Genomic DNA, 17,378 nt, shown 5'->3' with positions numbered 1-17,378 from the left:
TAATTTTACAATTCGACTTACCTGCCAACATCTTTGTCCACAGCAGAAAAGGACACATAACAAACAAATGTTTTTTCCTGTTCTTCTGACCCACTGATATGATCATTACTGTCTTCAGATCTGGACACTGCGGTGGTCCACTGCAACAAGGGGTGTGGCACATGTGAGGAACCAGAGCTTGAGCTTCCACAACTGGGGCCATTCTCTGCATCATTCTCAGCTGCATCTTTAGTCTTGCCATGGGAGACAACTGTAACTGCTTCAGTCTCCGACATGCTGATGGGGTTTGGGTTCAGGGGCAGGGCCAGCAGCTTGACCTTCAGGCTCATGCCAGTCTGATTGGACAAGGCAAAGCGTTCACGTACACAAATGACCCTAATGTCATGTTTGATGTCAGATGTCAGTGTGATAAAAATCATCTGAAATGAAGAATTTCATGAGAGATGTTTTTAAAAAGCCTGACCTATACAAAAGACCTATCCTACTTCCAACCACTTGAAACTAGCAACCCTTTCTTTTCTGAATGACCCTATGGTCACATCAGCTAAATTTAGCTAACACCTTCTATAGTTATATTGAGTAGATGATATAGAAATAAACTTTGTGTGTGTGTGACGTGATCAGTATTAGAAAAAAGTTATGATTAACCAACAAAAGAGCTAGTTAAAAAACAGAAATAGAAGACTGAGCTCTAGTTTCACCTCACAGCGCTGTGTGTCTTGAAACATTATTTGAAATGAAGCATGAACGTAGCCATCCACAAACAACACTTTACCAATTTCATCATTGTATCTGCGGTAGTCTTGACTCTCATCTGTACATAAAAAAAGGTAACTCACAGCTGCTACAGTTTATTTATATATTTTTTTACATTTATTTATTATACATATATATATATAAAAGGATGAATGCATTATCAGCATAGTAATGACTTATCTAGATCTAAACACAAATCTATAAATAGCAAAAGCCTGAACCTGTATGTTTAAGGACATACATAACCCTTAAAAAAAAAAAAGCAATTGAGCACTACAACACTAAGACAGCACACTACAGACTACAACACTAAGACAGCACACTACAGACTACAACACTAAGACAGCAGACTACAACACTAAGACAGACACTAAAACAGCCCACAACAACATTAAGACAGCACACTACAACACTAAGACAGCACACTAGGACAGCCCACTACAGCACACAAAAATTCTTAATTTCAATGTAGAGTTCTAGTGGTTACTATAATAACTTAATTATTTGTATGTTTCTGGTAAATGAGCCCTCGAGACAATTGATAAAGAAACATCAGAATGTAATTAATGAATCTATATCCACCAAAATCTATTATTTAATTGTCAAGGTCTTTTTTTAACTTGTATTTTACTCACTAGACATGGTGATAACTTTCTGTTCAGAAACCATGTCTTGATACTTGATGGCCAGTTTAAACTTGTCCTTAGAAAGTGTAGATAATAAATCAATACATATAATGTCATGTCAAAATTACAAAAACAATGTAAATATCATGGATATATATATATTTACAAAATCATAAAACTGATTTCTAAGTAAAATGTTAAATGTTGTACATGTTTTGGATATTCCTTCAGAGTTGAAGATAATCTACTTCCTAGTCCAAACCTCCCACAGAACGTTGGGGGATAGCAGTGGGCAGGGTATGAACCCTAACAGTCAAATCAACCAAACGACAGTACAGTGGGCATACTGCATGACCAGGCAGAATTTTGTGAAGCATGACATGTTGACTATAGTGATAAGAATGCTGAGGTAACAGACCAAGAGTTCTTGGTTTGAGTACTATTGAATGACAAAATATTTACTTAGGATTTGATGGCACTCAGCTATTGGAATTTCTTCTCATTTATAGCAACCCCAAATATTTTAAGTATGAATACCCAATCAATATACATATTAGTTTTACAATAAAATATAACTTGCATTGAAAAGGAAAACACATTAAAGATAAAAAATTAATCAAATATTTACTTTTTGAAGAGGGGGAGCCATGGTGTGCCCAGACTTTATGCACCACATTCTATCCTCAGTGCCAGCAATGACAATATCTAGGTCAGTGTCATTGTGGACCAGGAAGACCGGAGTCACTTCAACCAGCAAGGTATCGCAGCCTGGAATGTACTCAGAAAGCCGAATGTTCAGATCAATGCTGGGTTGTGGTTCCAAGTTTTCCTCAAAAGTAGCATTGGAAGCCAAGCGTGATTGGTCAAGGCGAAATCTTTGAGTCATAGTGTCACTGAAATAAACAAATAATGTTTCCAATACTTTTTTTCTACATAAACAAAAGTTGCAGCTTTTTTTTAACTTACTCTACTGCTCATTCAAAGTAATTTTAAAATCAGTTGTGGCTTGAATGCCTCTAGGAAAGAAAAAGCTCTAATTTGGCAAAGTTTAAACAAAATAATTCAATGATACCAAAAATGTAACCGAATGGTGTGGTATGCCATTTAAAATGTCATCACAATGTTGTTTTTTTGTATTGCCAGTCTTGAATTTTTATGTTTAAGAACTATTAACATGTGGAAATGGATAATGAGAAGACAGAGAATTTTATTCAAAAAGAGGATATATTTTAAAGTTCATAAAGTGTCATACAAAAATAAAAGAGTACTCACATGTCAATGTTATCTGACTCCTCTGTCAAGTAAGGCCAGCTGCTGTGAATGGTGTCCATTCTCTGCTCACATATTTTCTCAATGTCCACACTCGCCAACTGTGAACGAGTCAGCTGGCTTATCAAACCAGTGGACAGCTTAATGGCTGGGTCTGATAGCATCATGTCATTGCTAGACAATGAGAGATATAAAGAGTTGTTACAAGCACAATTTTATTTTTTTTTGTGCCAAGGTATCAAGTTGTGCTTTTGTTAACGGAGTTGCAATAATTTATTTTATTAAGATGATAAGCTTTAGAAGAGTTACGATAATGAGTTTTATTAAGATGATAAACTATAGCAGAGTTATGATTGTGCTATTTATTAAATTGATAAATTTAAGCAGTTACAATTACGCAATGTATATCCTTAAAACAAAACTAAGCTTTAAAAAAAATCAAAATAAATAAGCTAGTGCAAGGCAAACATACCAACAACTTTGTACATGGAAAAAAAAAATTTGAAAACAAGTTTTTCGAAAAGATCTACAATACAGTATAGGTAGTCAGCATGGAACAAAGTTCCTACTAAATTCCAGTCAATGTCTGAAGATCTAATCAAGAATGTTCCAGTATGATCTGTGGGCATTCCCTTGACAGGCTGCATTGGAACAAAACCATCCCATACATCCAACTGCCTTGGTAACTGCCTTGATTTCCTACTGCAAAGTTTCAATGTCTTGCCAATGTCTTGTCACTTGCCCCAACTCATTAGGTACTTTATCATCCTTTTCCTGGTCTTTTGTTTCTCTGCAATTTAAGCAACAATTGCAGCATCTTAATCTTCATTTTCATTGGAGCATTGAAGCCCATTGTTGATGGATAAAGGTACTTTGTAATTTTCAACCATTTTGATCTCTACATTTCCAACTTGTGGCTTTTTTTTCTTATTTACTCTCATGTTCTTTGGTTCAATTATTTGTTATGGCAGTCTTCATTTCCAACATTTGGTATATCTTTCTTAATCACTCTTATATTCCTTGGTTATGGTAGACGAAAGAAAAGCAGGTAACATTATACATATATAATAGGATTGGTTTCAGAAAATGTGGGTTTTGGCCTTAATAAGTGACTGGTCCAATGAACCGGATTCAACTGTATAAAGAAAATACTTCATTTATTGTTTAATAATGGTTTCATTGAAAGCTTTGCAGACTAATGACATACCCAAGTCTGAAAGCCATTTCATGAGTTACATCCCCTCCAGTGCAGTGGAGCTGAAATTCCCTTCCTTGGCTATACACCTTCATCTCTTGAGTGTGCTTGGGAGAGTTTAAGTGAATGTACAATGGGCAAGGCAGGTGAGTTCGTACTACATACAGGGGTGTCAGCATTATCTAGAGGAAAAAAAATTAACCATTTAAAATTCTGTTTAGAAAAAATGAAATTGAAATTATGGAGATTTTGTTACACATATTGCTAATGTTACATTTCTTTAAAAGTTTACTAACAAATGTTTGTAAATAGTGCTACTAACTAATCTAAAAGTTTTATTTAACCCTAAAACAAACATGCAAATAGATATTCTTCATGCCAAAGTCTAATTAAGCTCTAAATAACCAGTAGTCTCCACAAAGATAACACAAATAATTATTACCAAGGGGAAAAAAGATTGGGAAAAAAAAATCTTTTTATCTTTCACAAACCAAAAACAATCTTTTAATTATTTAAAAAATTAAAGTACAAAAAAATGAATTGAAAAACAATGTGAAACAAGTTGAAAACAAGGAGAATATTAAAATGGGATTAAAAACAACAACAGTACAACAACAACAATGGTGGACAAAGACAGGAAAAACATTCAAGGCTCTTACAATAGATTCACAAGGTGTAATTATTGTTTCAACAGCACCATGGGGTAGATATATAACAAACAATCGCTGCTAAGCCCTAGCATGGGGGCTGTGAATGGTGTCCATTCCACCTAACTCTAATGGCAAAGTGGTTAGTAGTTTGTGCTGACCACATGACATCATTGTTAACCATCAGGCATGGAAACAGATGACCTTTACATCATCTTCCCCAATAGATCACTAGGTGTGAAAGGATTTTAATTATAACTGCGATAGAAAAAGTATTTTGTCATTACCCTCTGGAAACAGTACATAAGCTGGTGGGAATGTATCTTACAAAACAAAAAGATTATTGCTAAGGTTTTGGACACAAAGAAGAACTTTCAGCGCTCAAAGTATCAATCTCTAGAGGGCAAAAAAGGTGAGTTACTGCCATTTTCCTGATTATTACATATATATATATATATTATATATATATACAGATAGTAGTAAGCATGATTATGTTGTATAGGCCTCAGATTTGTGTGAGTATAATCTGGATTAATATTCTGTTTTGATGAATAAAAAAGAGCCCTATCAGCATAGCGTATGTCTTTCCATGTTAAAAGGATAGTTATTGTTTTATTACCAAGATCACTGAGTGATTGACTGTATAGTAAGTAAAATGAAGAAGATTTCTAAATTTTGCATGACAAATAGGTGTAAAGAAATCATTTTATTTAGTACTTAATATCAGATATAAGTTTGGGTACAATAAATATTTGTAACAAATTATGTATACAACTACTCCCGATTATTAATATGACTACTAGAATAGATTTAAAATTCAATGAATGTTTAATTATGTAATGTCATTCAAAAGAAGAAAGAAAAAAAGCCCTAAATAAATAAATAAATATCCTTTTATTTGTATGGTTCAAGTGTATGTCAGACTGAAAGTGTTTTGTAGGTTTTACAGGTTTCAGATAATACTTTAGGTAAATTGCTCCTTTCAGAACTCGAAATGATTTACAGGTCATCTGTTTATATTCCCCAACTAATGTCAGGTCCTATCAGGAGCATCCTAGAAATAAACAAATTCAAACTCCCTCAGTTCAGAAGCCAAGTGCTTCACCACTTGGCCAAAACTCCGCCCACCCCCAATGTTTCTTCAGAATTAAAGATTATTCAAGATAATTATATCCTAGCCCAAATGTACCACAGGGTGGTGGGAATGGCAGTATGCAGGGTTTAGCCCAGGACCATTGAAAAGATATTTAAGAGCAAATACCACGGCCATCCAGCTGTTTAGTTTTGATAATTATATGAATAGTCTGATAATTCACATTATTAAGTGAATATTTAAAGATAAGCAAAAACAAAATTCCAATAAATAAATAACTAAAAGAAAACTAATTTCACCAAGATACAAAGCTGTATACAATTTAGCAAAAGGGTCATAATTCATTTAAAATTATTGTCCCTTCACAAAAGAGTACATTTTGTGTGTTTTTATCAGGAGACAAAAACAAATACTGTATTAACTACATATATCAAACAAACAAAACAGTAAATAAAGTAATTTTGTCTATTACAAGTAACTGAAGTGATTTATGACTTATGAATTCTGGTTGAAGAACAGCAGTACATTTTTTGATAGAATAAAATGAATAAGTCTCACAAAGGCTATTGAAATAGGACACAGAAATGGAAAACAACACTAACAAGCACAACATTTAATTAGTGAACACAACACTTAGTGAACACAACACATAGTGAACACAACACTTAGTGAACACAACACTTAGTGAACACAACGCTTAGTGGACCCACAGGTCAACTTTAAAAAATAAAATTTTAGAACAAAACTGTCAGCAACCAAATCTTACTTTAGAATATAGCAAAAAAAAAGTAATTAGAAATATTTGGTGAATATCATATTCCAAATCCCCCAGTACATGCCCTACTGCCATAGGTTCAGTGAGGGACAAAGATTAGTTTGATCATGTTTCTAATAATTTTACACACAGAAAATTGGAAAGAACAGAGGCACTGCTCTTTTGATTTGAGAATCTATTATATTGCTACAGGATTATATGTACCTTGTTCCCTCTAGTTCCTGGGGCTATTTCCAAGAAATACTACACAAACTTTTAGAAATAGAGAAATGAAATTTTTAGCACCTCAGGAAAGCCACAAAGAATATCTAATAAGTTCATTAACCTAATTTATTTACTTTAGAAAAAAGCTTGCATTTTTTAAACTTTTGAAGTACCTGAGTGTCAGTCTAAAAAATATTACTGGCAACCAAAATATTATTATATATTATATAAATATACTTTATAATTATAATGCTTTTAATGCATAGAAATTGGAATTATTTTTTTTATCTTTTCTCCTCTAAAAAAAAAGTGATCAGTCTGTCACGTTTTCTTGAGGACAGTGTAAGGAGCTTACATAAAACATCTATTGGCTATCCTTTTTTTGTAGGTAAATATTTAAAACATGCAACCAAATAAAGTGCAGTGCAACAAATGCACAAATTTAAAAGTTATAATAAAACCAGAAAATAAGACAAATATTTTGTTCCAAATGTTTTGTGTTTTGAAAAAGGGAGAGGGTGTCAATTTTGCCAAAATGCAAGTGTTGTCCCCAAACAAAAACTTGTCTTCAATGTCTTATAAAAATTGGCCAATCAAACATTTACTATCAATTCCAGTTATATCAAACTACACAGGATAGTTAAAACATGTGGACAAATAGCATAATCCTTAATTAAACTATATATTTGTAAGTATATTTTTTTAAATGCTTGAATATAAGTGAGTTTGATATAAAAAGAGCTGACTGTAAAGCATGGATCCCAATGTGTCACTCACCATCCTAGCCGTGGCAGTCTAATGCAAAAATCAGCATTGGGAATGGGGTGAAAAGGATTAGTGAAATCTATGTTTAAAAAAATGTTTCATGTGTTGAAGTTAGATGAAGTCGCAGGTCTTGAAGGACAATGAAAAATGAAATAATTGAACCAAAGCATGATTAGATAGTTTTTAAATACCACACATATACTATGATGACATGCTTAGATATAGATACATGTTGCCAGCAAAGTACAAAATCCCCTATTTTATGTATGTTTTCAGGCAAAGTAGGAATTAACTTCCTGATCCGGATTTTGCACTTTGAGGGTAACATATATACAGAAAGAACATAGAAAACACTAGTAATAAAATTAAGAAATAAAACTTTTCTGCTGTTGCAAAATAAATGGAATAATTATACTTCAATAGTGAAGAATTTAGAACTAGGCCTGTGGCCATTACCCTTTTACACTGCCAAATCAAACTCAAAACACTTAAAACAGGTTTTGCAAAGTTTTTAATAGAAATTGTTGTATGTCAACAATGAAACCTCTGACACCATTAGACCAAGGATAAAGGCTCTTTTAACTGATTGGTTGTGTCAGTAATAATGAGTCTTTACTACAAACTACATCTTCCAAACTCTGTTCTTCAAAGACAAAAAAATACTGAGTCCTGTATGCATGCATCTTACAGCTTGTGTTTTTATAAATCTGTACAGCCTCCTCCCTCATATTACTTAACCTAATAGTAAATCCAATACTATTTACACATGAAATCTGATAAAAACCAAATGAAGATCTAGTTTATCAAAGTAATACATATATTGATCTCATGATAACAGCTTCCACAATTAACAACTCATTCTCTTAAAGAGGACTAAGCTTACAATCCAATTAGAATACTAAGGCTTACAGATAAATATGTCCTAATAGAGAGATTTAGAAACCGTATGAAAACACTTTTAATGGCTTTATATTCTATTTCTTACCAGTTTCAACATTTTCCTTGGTACACAAGTATTGTTTCATAAAGTTAATTAATTATGAAAATAAAAAAAATTTCTATCAGTATTTTCTTTTACTTTTCATCTTTTACTTTCAAACTGATGTACAAATGTATGAGAAGGAGATACTTTATTTATAAATAAATATATTTATTTATAAAAATGGTTGACATGAAATTGAATATATATTCATATATCACTATAGCTCTAATGTGGCAAAGTGTCATTGTCTCATAAGTCAACTTACCAGTTTCTGAGGCATGCCATAAAAATGTTGACAGAACACTCGACACAGCACATGGAAGTAAGCACTGCTATCTGGCAATGGAATCTGGAGAGGGAAATAGGAAGCAATCTTTAATCTATCGAAGCTGCAAAAACAATACGAAATAGAAAAACAATATACAAAGGTTACCTTGACCATTTGATTGTCCTTCATCCTCTCACCACTGAGGAAAATTTCATGCGACCAAGAAGTTGAGAAGCCTGCCAACCTGAACTGTACAGGGTTGACCATGACCTCATTGGAGGTGAGGGCTGGGAGGTGTTCACCTGGCTCTATCACATAGTGTTGGATTTGACTTTGTCCTGTCCAGAGACACCAATCTTAAATTATTTATAGTGATACCATGTGTGAAAATAATAAGAATTTCATATATTTATATATATATATATATATATATTATATATATATATATATATATATATATATATATATATATATATATATGTATATATATATATATATCACTCTCACTCATTGGCCTCCTTCAGTCATAGAACGATTATGGTTCATCTCAGAGCACACTTCCTCATGTGGCTGTGGAGCCCTATTTAGGAGAGACACTCCCGTCCACAGATAGCGCAGGTTAAGGTGGCTTTTGCTCCGGTGGTAGAGGAGCTGGCCGTTTTTCAGATTGTACGTTTTTCTTCCTGAGCTGAGACCCATGTACTTTCACTGTCCATAACTTTTTTGGTCACTGTCTCTCTCCATCTGTTGCGGTCTAGAGCTATGTCTTCCCAAATTGTCAGTATTGATGTTCACTGATTTGAGGTCACGTTTTATTACATCTATGTAACGGAGGTGGGGGCGACCAGTTTTTCTTGTGCCAGTCGCGAGTTGTCCATAGAGGATGACTTTTGGGATGCGCTCGTCCTCCATCCGGCGAACATGTCCAAGCCAACGCAAACGGCGTTGTCTGAGGGCTGTAAAGATGCTGGGAATACCTGATCGCGCAAGGATCTCAGTATTGCACACATTTTCTTTCCATATGACATTCAAGATCCTACGGAGACATCTCAAATGGAATGAGTTCAGTTTTCTCTCTTGCTTTGCGTAGGTGGTCCATGATTCACTGCCATACAGCAGTGTACTCATAACGCATGCCTTGTAGACTTCCATTTTGGTCACCGTAGTTAGCTTATGATTTTCCCAAACTCTTGGCCTGAGTCGAGGCAGCCTTCCCTATGCGTTTTTTTATCTCCTCTTCTAGAGACAGGTCATCTGTAATTGTGGATCCCAGATAGCAGAATTCGTTTACGGCGTCCAGCTTGTTATCGTCAATGAGGATGGAGGGTGGTGCTGTAGCAAGTGGTCCCATAACATTTGATTTCTTCGTGCTAATAGTCAAGCCATATTCTTTACATGCCTGAGAGAAGGGGGACATTAGTGACTGAAGTTCCTCTTGCGTGTGTGCCACTACCGCTGCGTCATCCGCGAATAGCATATCTCTTAGGAGGGTGGCTCTGATTTTAGTTTCGGCCCTCAGTCTGGTAATATTTAGGAGTTATAAAAGTTTTATAAATATAAAAGTAGAAAATAAAATTGCTTTTTTAGGTTGTTTAAAAATGCATAGATTGCACATTTTCACTAATTTAAAAACTGATACTATTATAGCATAACTTTTTTTTTTCCCCTTAACAATAAGTTTCACACAAAACTTCTCAAATCTTTTTTTTTATTCATCCTAACAGATTACATGGGCAGAAAGATTTAATGATTTGAGCTTATGAAATAAAGGTAAGCAGCTAGACCAGGGAGAGTCAACAGGAGCTTCTAATTTCTCCAGCAGAAACAAGTGATCCAGGTGGAAAGTTCGGAGCAGAGGTGGAAAGTTCGGAGCAGTTTACAAGATATCTGCCAGAACCCAAGATCTTCATGCTGTTGCTTTAGCTTAAATAGAACCTGTCTGCATAAGTGAACTCATAAACATTTTGGCTTACTTATACTGCCTAAACACACAATAAATATGTGAAATCTTTCAAAGTTAGACTTAATCTGTATAAGTTCTGTTTCTAGCCCTTGTTTTTGTTAAGTTGATACCTATGTAAGATATATAAATCATAGATAATATATAAGTTCAGTCCAGTCTCTTTCAGAGAATATGATTAGTTGTAAAATCGAATTATTAAAGCTATATGCCATTCTATTTTTATTACAAAGCTTATAACTCACTAGGTATGTTTGTCTGTCTGGGTGGATTCTTTTACACTTTTTTGTCTCCCACTTCCCATTCTTGGATCAAGTAGAAATTTTGCACAATTATTCAATGAATCCATTAAAAACAAAATCAAGTTAGTTAATCAAATAGTCATAATTAATAATTTTGTTTTATATAAAAATGGTAGATAAACATTGTAATATTGAGAGATGGCAGCATTTAAACAGCGCTCTCCCTTTACTCACTATGAGCTTTGTTTTTAAATAAGTATTTATATATTATGCTTGTTCCATTCCTTGCCTGCTTAGGATTTTTAAGGGAAACAATTAACTATTTAATAAAATAAATAATCATATTTTATTTTTAAATAACTAATTTCTAACTAATTAAAACCATTGAACAGGGCTAGATAAAATAAAAAAATTACTTATTAACAAATGCAACAGTGAACAAAGACTTAATTAAATTGCATTAATTCTTCTCACTTCTTTTCTAGTTACCTGAAGGCTTGGATTTAGAGGAGTTAGCCCCTAGACTAACCCTCATGCTGATTGGCTGGGACAGTCGATTGCAGACAACAAGCTGTCCACATACAGTAATCTATGTCATAAAAAAATATATAAATCCTATTTATTCTATATATTTATGAAAAATGAATTTAAATCTAACATTAAGAAAAAAACACAATAAATATAAAATGCAGTTTCTTTAGCCACTGACCATTACCTGAGTCTGAAGATTAGAAAGTTTTGTCACTTTGATAATGACAACATAGCTTTGTTCCCTGGCTGTAACACTGTGAACTGACGATCCCTCTTTGTCCACAGAGAATGGCTCTGTCCACTTCCAGGCTGGTTTGTCCATACACAGGTGCAACATCTGAAACATTCAACAATCAACAATTTCAAGTTAATTAGTCCAGCACTAAAAACAGCTTTAGACCTCAACAACACAAAAGATTATAAAATAGTCACCGCTTGTGAATAGACCTCTCAGAAAAATAGCAAGCAAAGCAGAGGATGATACCAGAAGAGTTGTGTCATAACACTTAGCAAATTAATGTGGACAAACAAAAGATTTCTAGTAAGAATGTTTGTCAATCATACAAAACAAAACCTACAGGCATAACAGATCCATACCCAGTAGAGGAAACACAAAAAAACTAATTTTAAATAAACTCAAAAAAATATATTTTCTAACAAGCAAAAAATTTTTTTTCTGAAATAAATAGTAAGAATAACAATCTAGAAAAAAAAAAACTTTTTGTGTACAATAGTTCCACTAGCAAAAGAGACTACAACATAATATGCAATGGGATACTTATAAATTAATTACATCATAACATTTATTCTACAGAATCAATAGCAATAACAACATGACAGGCAACAGAAAGCTGCTGTTTTTCACTTAAGATAAATGTAGATAGATAACCGGGTAACTCTTAATCTGACTAAAGCAAGGCAAGCTGGCCACACCTAATGAAAATGTTTTAATTTTTTCATTTTCATCTCATGCAGTATATGTAAAGAAGTCTTTCTTCTATATCTATATAAGTCAATAAGGCAGATTATAAACTATCACAAAGCACAAGGACCAACTTTCTTTATTGTCCCCTAATAATGGTCCCAATAATGGATACACTGATTGTTAGAAACTGTAACAGAAAATCTATTTACCTGCGGCACTGTACAAGACCTCCAGCTGTAGCCATACATCTCTCTTGAATACAATAAAATATTTTCGTCTGTACCTGCCTAGAAAGTATTCAAGAACCAGCAAAATATTATTTGAATATCATTCAAATGTTGCCTTCTTTAAAGTCGTTAAGTGAGATATCATAAGATGTCAATATAATAGGATGAGTGGAAATATATAATTGCCAGAGATTTGTAGAATAAAGTTTTGCTTCTTGTTTTTAATGATAACTGATATTGTCCATTGTCTTTGTTACAGCCCTCTAATATATTAATTGAATGGAAACTACACTCACCACTTGTCTAGGAGTCCCTCATTGTACATTTTAACTAAGCCATGAATAGGAACACAAATTTTATTGTCCTTTGATCATCTCTCACACTTGCAACTTTACACTTATAATCAATCACTGATACATTCCCATGGACACATACACAGTCAAACTCTGATTATACAGTCTTCATGTCTAAAGGAAGTATACACATTTGTACATGACTATTTGCCACAATAATTTGTGTCAGCATCTTTTTTTCAACTATAACATCTCATTCGGACATCTTCTGGCCCTTTCAGGAGCTACTTGCTGGGTTTTCCCAATCAAGTAATGTGTCATCTAAGTTTCTCATTGAAGTATTTCCAGGGAGAAGCTTTGGCTCTCTTTACCTTTTTGAGCCCATCGACCTAATTGGAAAGATGGTCCACCCAATGAAGCTTATAGACAAACTGTCTGTGCAATGTAGATACATTTATAAGACTGAATCTGGTCCTTGTTGAGACTCTTAGATCTATGAGAATAAATGTAACCTTAACCCCACTCTAAAACACAAACACTTTAAATAATTGAACTCACCTGTCAAATAATTTAACTCACATGTCAAATCATTTATCTCACCTGTCAAATAATTTAACTCACCTGTCCAAACCTTAAAGCTGATGCTGTATTGTTGCATACAATGTAGTGACTGAAGATCAAGTGAGAACCAGAACCCTGAGGGTTAAACTGAAAGCATACAAATATAACAGACATAGTGCACATGACATAAGAGACAATTTCTATTGTACAATAGCATGACATAGGCTTAAGTCTAAACTAAAAGGCAATCATAGCTTAAGGTTGAAAATCTTTTGATGGAATAGGTACTCTTCAAGATTGAAGAGCACTTTGTACACTTCCCCATTAACATTACCTTGATTAACATTTCCTGACACCAAAAAAACAAACAACAGACTTTAGAAGCCTCTAGGAGACTCTAGCTAAAGAGCATGCTATCAAGTCAGAACTACAGATAAGATTTATTTGAATGACATAAAATGTAAATTATTGTAAGCTACCCACAGAGGACCAGGACAAGACCGCCATGTTGAGTGTGTGCACAGTACTCTTGCCTATTTCAACTCTGAACTTGTCACACAGAAGGAAGCAGTTGATTTCTTGTTTCTGTTGTAGGAGAGCATTACCATGAAATTATTTATTTTTCTACTTCTTCTACTTATTTATAAACAGTTCTAAATTCTAATAGTCAAGTCAAAAACAATGGTAATAACAATCTATACAATCCCCCAACACATTTTAGAATATATCAAAGTTTGTTTTTTCAATCAATTTTCTTCTAACTTCAATTGCCCAAGGACTCACAATGGCTGAGTGGTAAAGAGCTTGGCTTCCAAACTGGGGTCTCAAGTATGAATTCTGGTGAAAACTGAGATTTTTAATTTCTGGATCTTTCAGTCCAGCCAGCTCTAATGGGTACCTGACATTAGTTGGGGAAAAGTAAAGTTGTTTGGACGTTGTGCTGGCCACATGACAACCTTGTTAACCATGGGCCATAGAAACAGATGACCTTTACATCATTTGCCCTAAAGATTGCAAGGTCTGAAAGGGGAACTTTCAATTGCCCAACAGAAATTTCCTCTAAAGGATGTGGGTGACCTCTTCTGAGCTACTGACTCTATAAAACATTTTTTTGCCTACTGACAACCAAAGGGATGGCCTAGGACCACTCTTCCCTTTGTCCCATTACAGCCCAAACAGATGACTACCTTGCTGGTGGTGTTATTGATATCCAGTGACAATGACAGAGCAGCAGGAGTTATGACAGTGTCCATTTTAAGGTATCCATACTCCAGCACATCCAGGCTGGTTACAAAAGACACCTATAAATAGAAAACATTATGGTTTCAATCTAAAACAATCTGTGACAAACTGAATAAGTTATTGACCAATTTTATTTCTCAAACAAGAATTTGCAGATTTTTGTGTATACACTGATGACTGATAATATGAAATCTCAAGATCCTATCATTTGATCTTGACTCAGAAATGTACTTTTGTCCCCATCCCCCCCAGCTCTCATAGATAGACAATGTTTGCTGTAAAATATTTAAATTGGTTGTTATTGTACTGTCTACTTAGCATCTTTGTAAACTATTGGACACAGAAGTCAATGAAATTTTCAGCACTGAAGCAAAAAAAAAAAAATGACGTTTGGTTCTTGTCAACAAATGTTAATTATAGTTTGACCAATTTTATCAGGAACCAATGAACTAATGAAATAAAACATGCTAAGAATGCTATATTAAAATAATAACCTAGAAAATAAAAATTCAGATTAACATGCTCTTTCTAATTGTAAATGTTTTAATAAAGCAAAAACAAGTATAAAATAAAGAAAAACATATAAAGGTTGCTTTTTATATGTCCTAAAGTATATGAGAATATGTTGAAGGAATGAATGTGAGAGAGCGGCTCTACATATCCATTATATTCTTACCCAGATTGCTATCAGACCATTTCTTTATATTTACTATTGGTAATCCCATTACCTTGACACCTATGCTCGTGCAGCATGATCACGAGGTTGACAAAGTTAATAAGAGTTTCCCTAGATCCACACAGGGAGATACCCCAATTTGACATTATGTCATTTGGGTGTACTCAAGCTTTTAAAAAAAAAAAAAAATTTAAATCACCTTCATTTTAATTTCAGCTTCTACTCCAGTTACATATGATGATGTCCCTGTCAGTTTGTCAATTTTTAAAACTGCAAACACCTGTTGCTCAGCTAGGTCAGGTGACATGGAGTACAGAGACAACTTACCAGGTGTATCTGATCAGAGAGAATTAATATAAGTTTCTTTATGGAGAAAATTGATTCAGTTTAGATGTTACCTTGTTACATGCAAACTACAACCATGCAAAATAAATGGGAGATAGAGTTTGATAAACCAGGCAATACAATACATTAATGAAAATGAAAGAAGCCTTTAGTAAAAACTTTACAATGGATCAAAACATTAAAAAACTAGATAGTTTTATCAACTACACACTAAAACAACAAAATACAAGATTTCTTGACATTCTTATGCTCACAAACTGTCAGGCCTAGAGTAGTATAGTTCAAATCTCTAAGTAATATGCTTAACTACATTATACATAAATATGCTTGAGAAATAATATATCTTTTTTAAAATTTCAATGGTCCATCCCTCGCCATCCCACAGGAGGTTTGGACTAGGATGCAGAATATCTTTAACTCTGAAGGAACATCCGAAACATAAAAAGCTTTTTACAAACAAACATGAGCAGATGAAACTTTCAGTCATGTCCCATGTAACAGTACAAACTGCAATGCCCACAACCTTTCATTGAGTGGTCCTCATCATGAAATAAACAATAAACTAATGGCAACAGATTGAAGGTAACCCCTGGCAAAGATGGTCGACCATTTAATACAAGTCAATTTTGTTTGATTTATGTCATTACCTGAGCCATTGTAGTCCAAGTGATGACAGAGCTGAAGATAGGTTGCTGGTATAGACATGGTCACTTGAAGAGTTGGAATGATGGAAGGTAGAAAAGCAGAATCTACACACATGCATGCAGCCAGGGAAGCAGGAAGCACAGCAGCATCTGACTTCTTTGTCAAACTACATCAATCATTGAAAAAAGGCAGAGCTTGGTAATATTGGAAATACTTAGCTTGTTTAACAGCCAAGACTATTAATAATGTAATAAGTTAGTTTGGGATTTAATGCTGTTAATGATTTAGTTATATTTTACATATCTGGTACATTAAAGTACAAGTAATATTGTTAAAGTTGTTGAAAGCTAAACAACATGACCAGATTGTAAACTTACCCTTCTTCCTCCCCTTGTGTGAACTGAAGCAGAACAACCCGCCACATCCTGGCACTAATGCACATAGACTTGTTGGCACGCCTGGGGTCTGGCAAGTCCACTGTGACTGGCTCGTTCTCTGACAGACTGAACCTGATGAGATCATTAAATCTTTCATTCATCTCATCCCAGTACTGAAGGACACATGGAACCTGCGAAAATGTTAGCAGACGTCAATGTAAAGAGGTTAACAATGCATTGTTGTTGAACCTCATGTTCACTACATGGTGAAATAATTTCTAGCACAAATTCAAAAGTCAGAAATATTTTTACAAAGCTTATATCAACTCTTCTTTGTCAATCTGGTAAGATGTTTGTACTTGATATTTCTCACACACCCATTATCAGATGAAGTTGAAACTTTGCATAATTATTCATTGACAAAGACAATATATGAAGCAATAAAAAAATATTTACCAATCAGTCAATTAATTACTGGTAATTCATTTTTTTTAATCAACAAGGGAAATTAGTTCTTCAGTATTTAGAGATATGGCTAAATATTTAGGGTTTTGTCCCTGTAGCTAATTGTAGGCCTTATTTCTCTCACACCCATTCTCAAATCAAGTTGAAACTTTAATTATTTATTTATTGTAACTGACAAAACATAAAATTAAATTTAAAAATTAAATTAAATTAAATTTTCAATACAGGGGAGCATACTGGTTGTGCTTGTCTCTTCAATGCCACTATAATCCAAGGACTGAGAACTGGCCAAAAGGTAAAATGGGACAG

At 33.9% G+C, this 17,378-nt stretch overlaps 1 protein-coding gene across 3 annotated transcripts in view; it reads right to left on the bottom strand.

Moving 5' to 3' along the window:
- LOC106052085 (intermembrane lipid transfer protein VPS13B-like) overlaps positions 1 to 17,378 on the bottom strand; it is a 66,596-nt gene that overhangs the window by 12,389 nt on the left and 36,829 nt on the right. For 2 of the 3 annotated variants that reach the window (XM_056015226.1, XM_056015227.1), the window contains exons 39-56: positions 16,605 to 16,795; positions 16,230 to 16,393; positions 15,437 to 15,573; positions 14,507 to 14,620; positions 13,803 to 13,904; positions 13,380 to 13,466; positions 12,448 to 12,525; positions 11,498 to 11,650; positions 11,272 to 11,371; positions 8,746 to 8,918; positions 8,578 to 8,661; positions 7,343 to 7,360; positions 3,859 to 4,028; positions 2,655 to 2,825; positions 2,011 to 2,275; positions 1,392 to 1,458; positions 702 to 814; positions 22 to 419 (exon numbers count right to left, since the gene is read on the bottom strand). In XM_056015226.1, the coding sequence (XP_055871201.1) occupies positions 22 to 419; positions 702 to 814; positions 1,392 to 1,458; positions 2,011 to 2,275; positions 2,655 to 2,825; positions 3,859 to 4,028; positions 7,343 to 7,360; positions 8,578 to 8,661; positions 8,746 to 8,918; positions 11,272 to 11,371; positions 11,498 to 11,650; positions 12,448 to 12,525; positions 13,380 to 13,466; positions 13,803 to 13,904; positions 14,507 to 14,620; positions 15,437 to 15,573; positions 16,230 to 16,393; positions 16,605 to 16,795 (2,585 nt within the window). The remainder of the gene's footprint in view (positions 1 to 21; positions 420 to 701; positions 815 to 1,391; positions 1,459 to 2,010; positions 2,276 to 2,654; positions 2,826 to 3,858; positions 4,029 to 7,342; positions 7,361 to 8,577; positions 8,662 to 8,745; positions 8,919 to 11,271; positions 11,372 to 11,497; positions 11,651 to 12,447; positions 12,526 to 13,379; positions 13,467 to 13,802; positions 13,905 to 14,506; positions 14,621 to 15,436; positions 15,574 to 16,229; positions 16,394 to 16,604; positions 16,796 to 17,378) is intronic. The other variant, XM_056015228.1, reaches the window with a different exon arrangement.

This window comes from Biomphalaria glabrata, chromosome 17, assembly GCF_947242115.1.
Source record: "Biomphalaria glabrata chromosome 17, xgBioGlab47.1, whole genome shotgun sequence".
NCBI lineage: Eukaryota > Metazoa > Mollusca > Gastropoda > Planorbidae > Biomphalaria > Biomphalaria glabrata.
The sequence above is the reverse complement of the archived record's forward strand: the minus strand, read 5'-3'. Positions and strand labels throughout refer to the sequence as shown.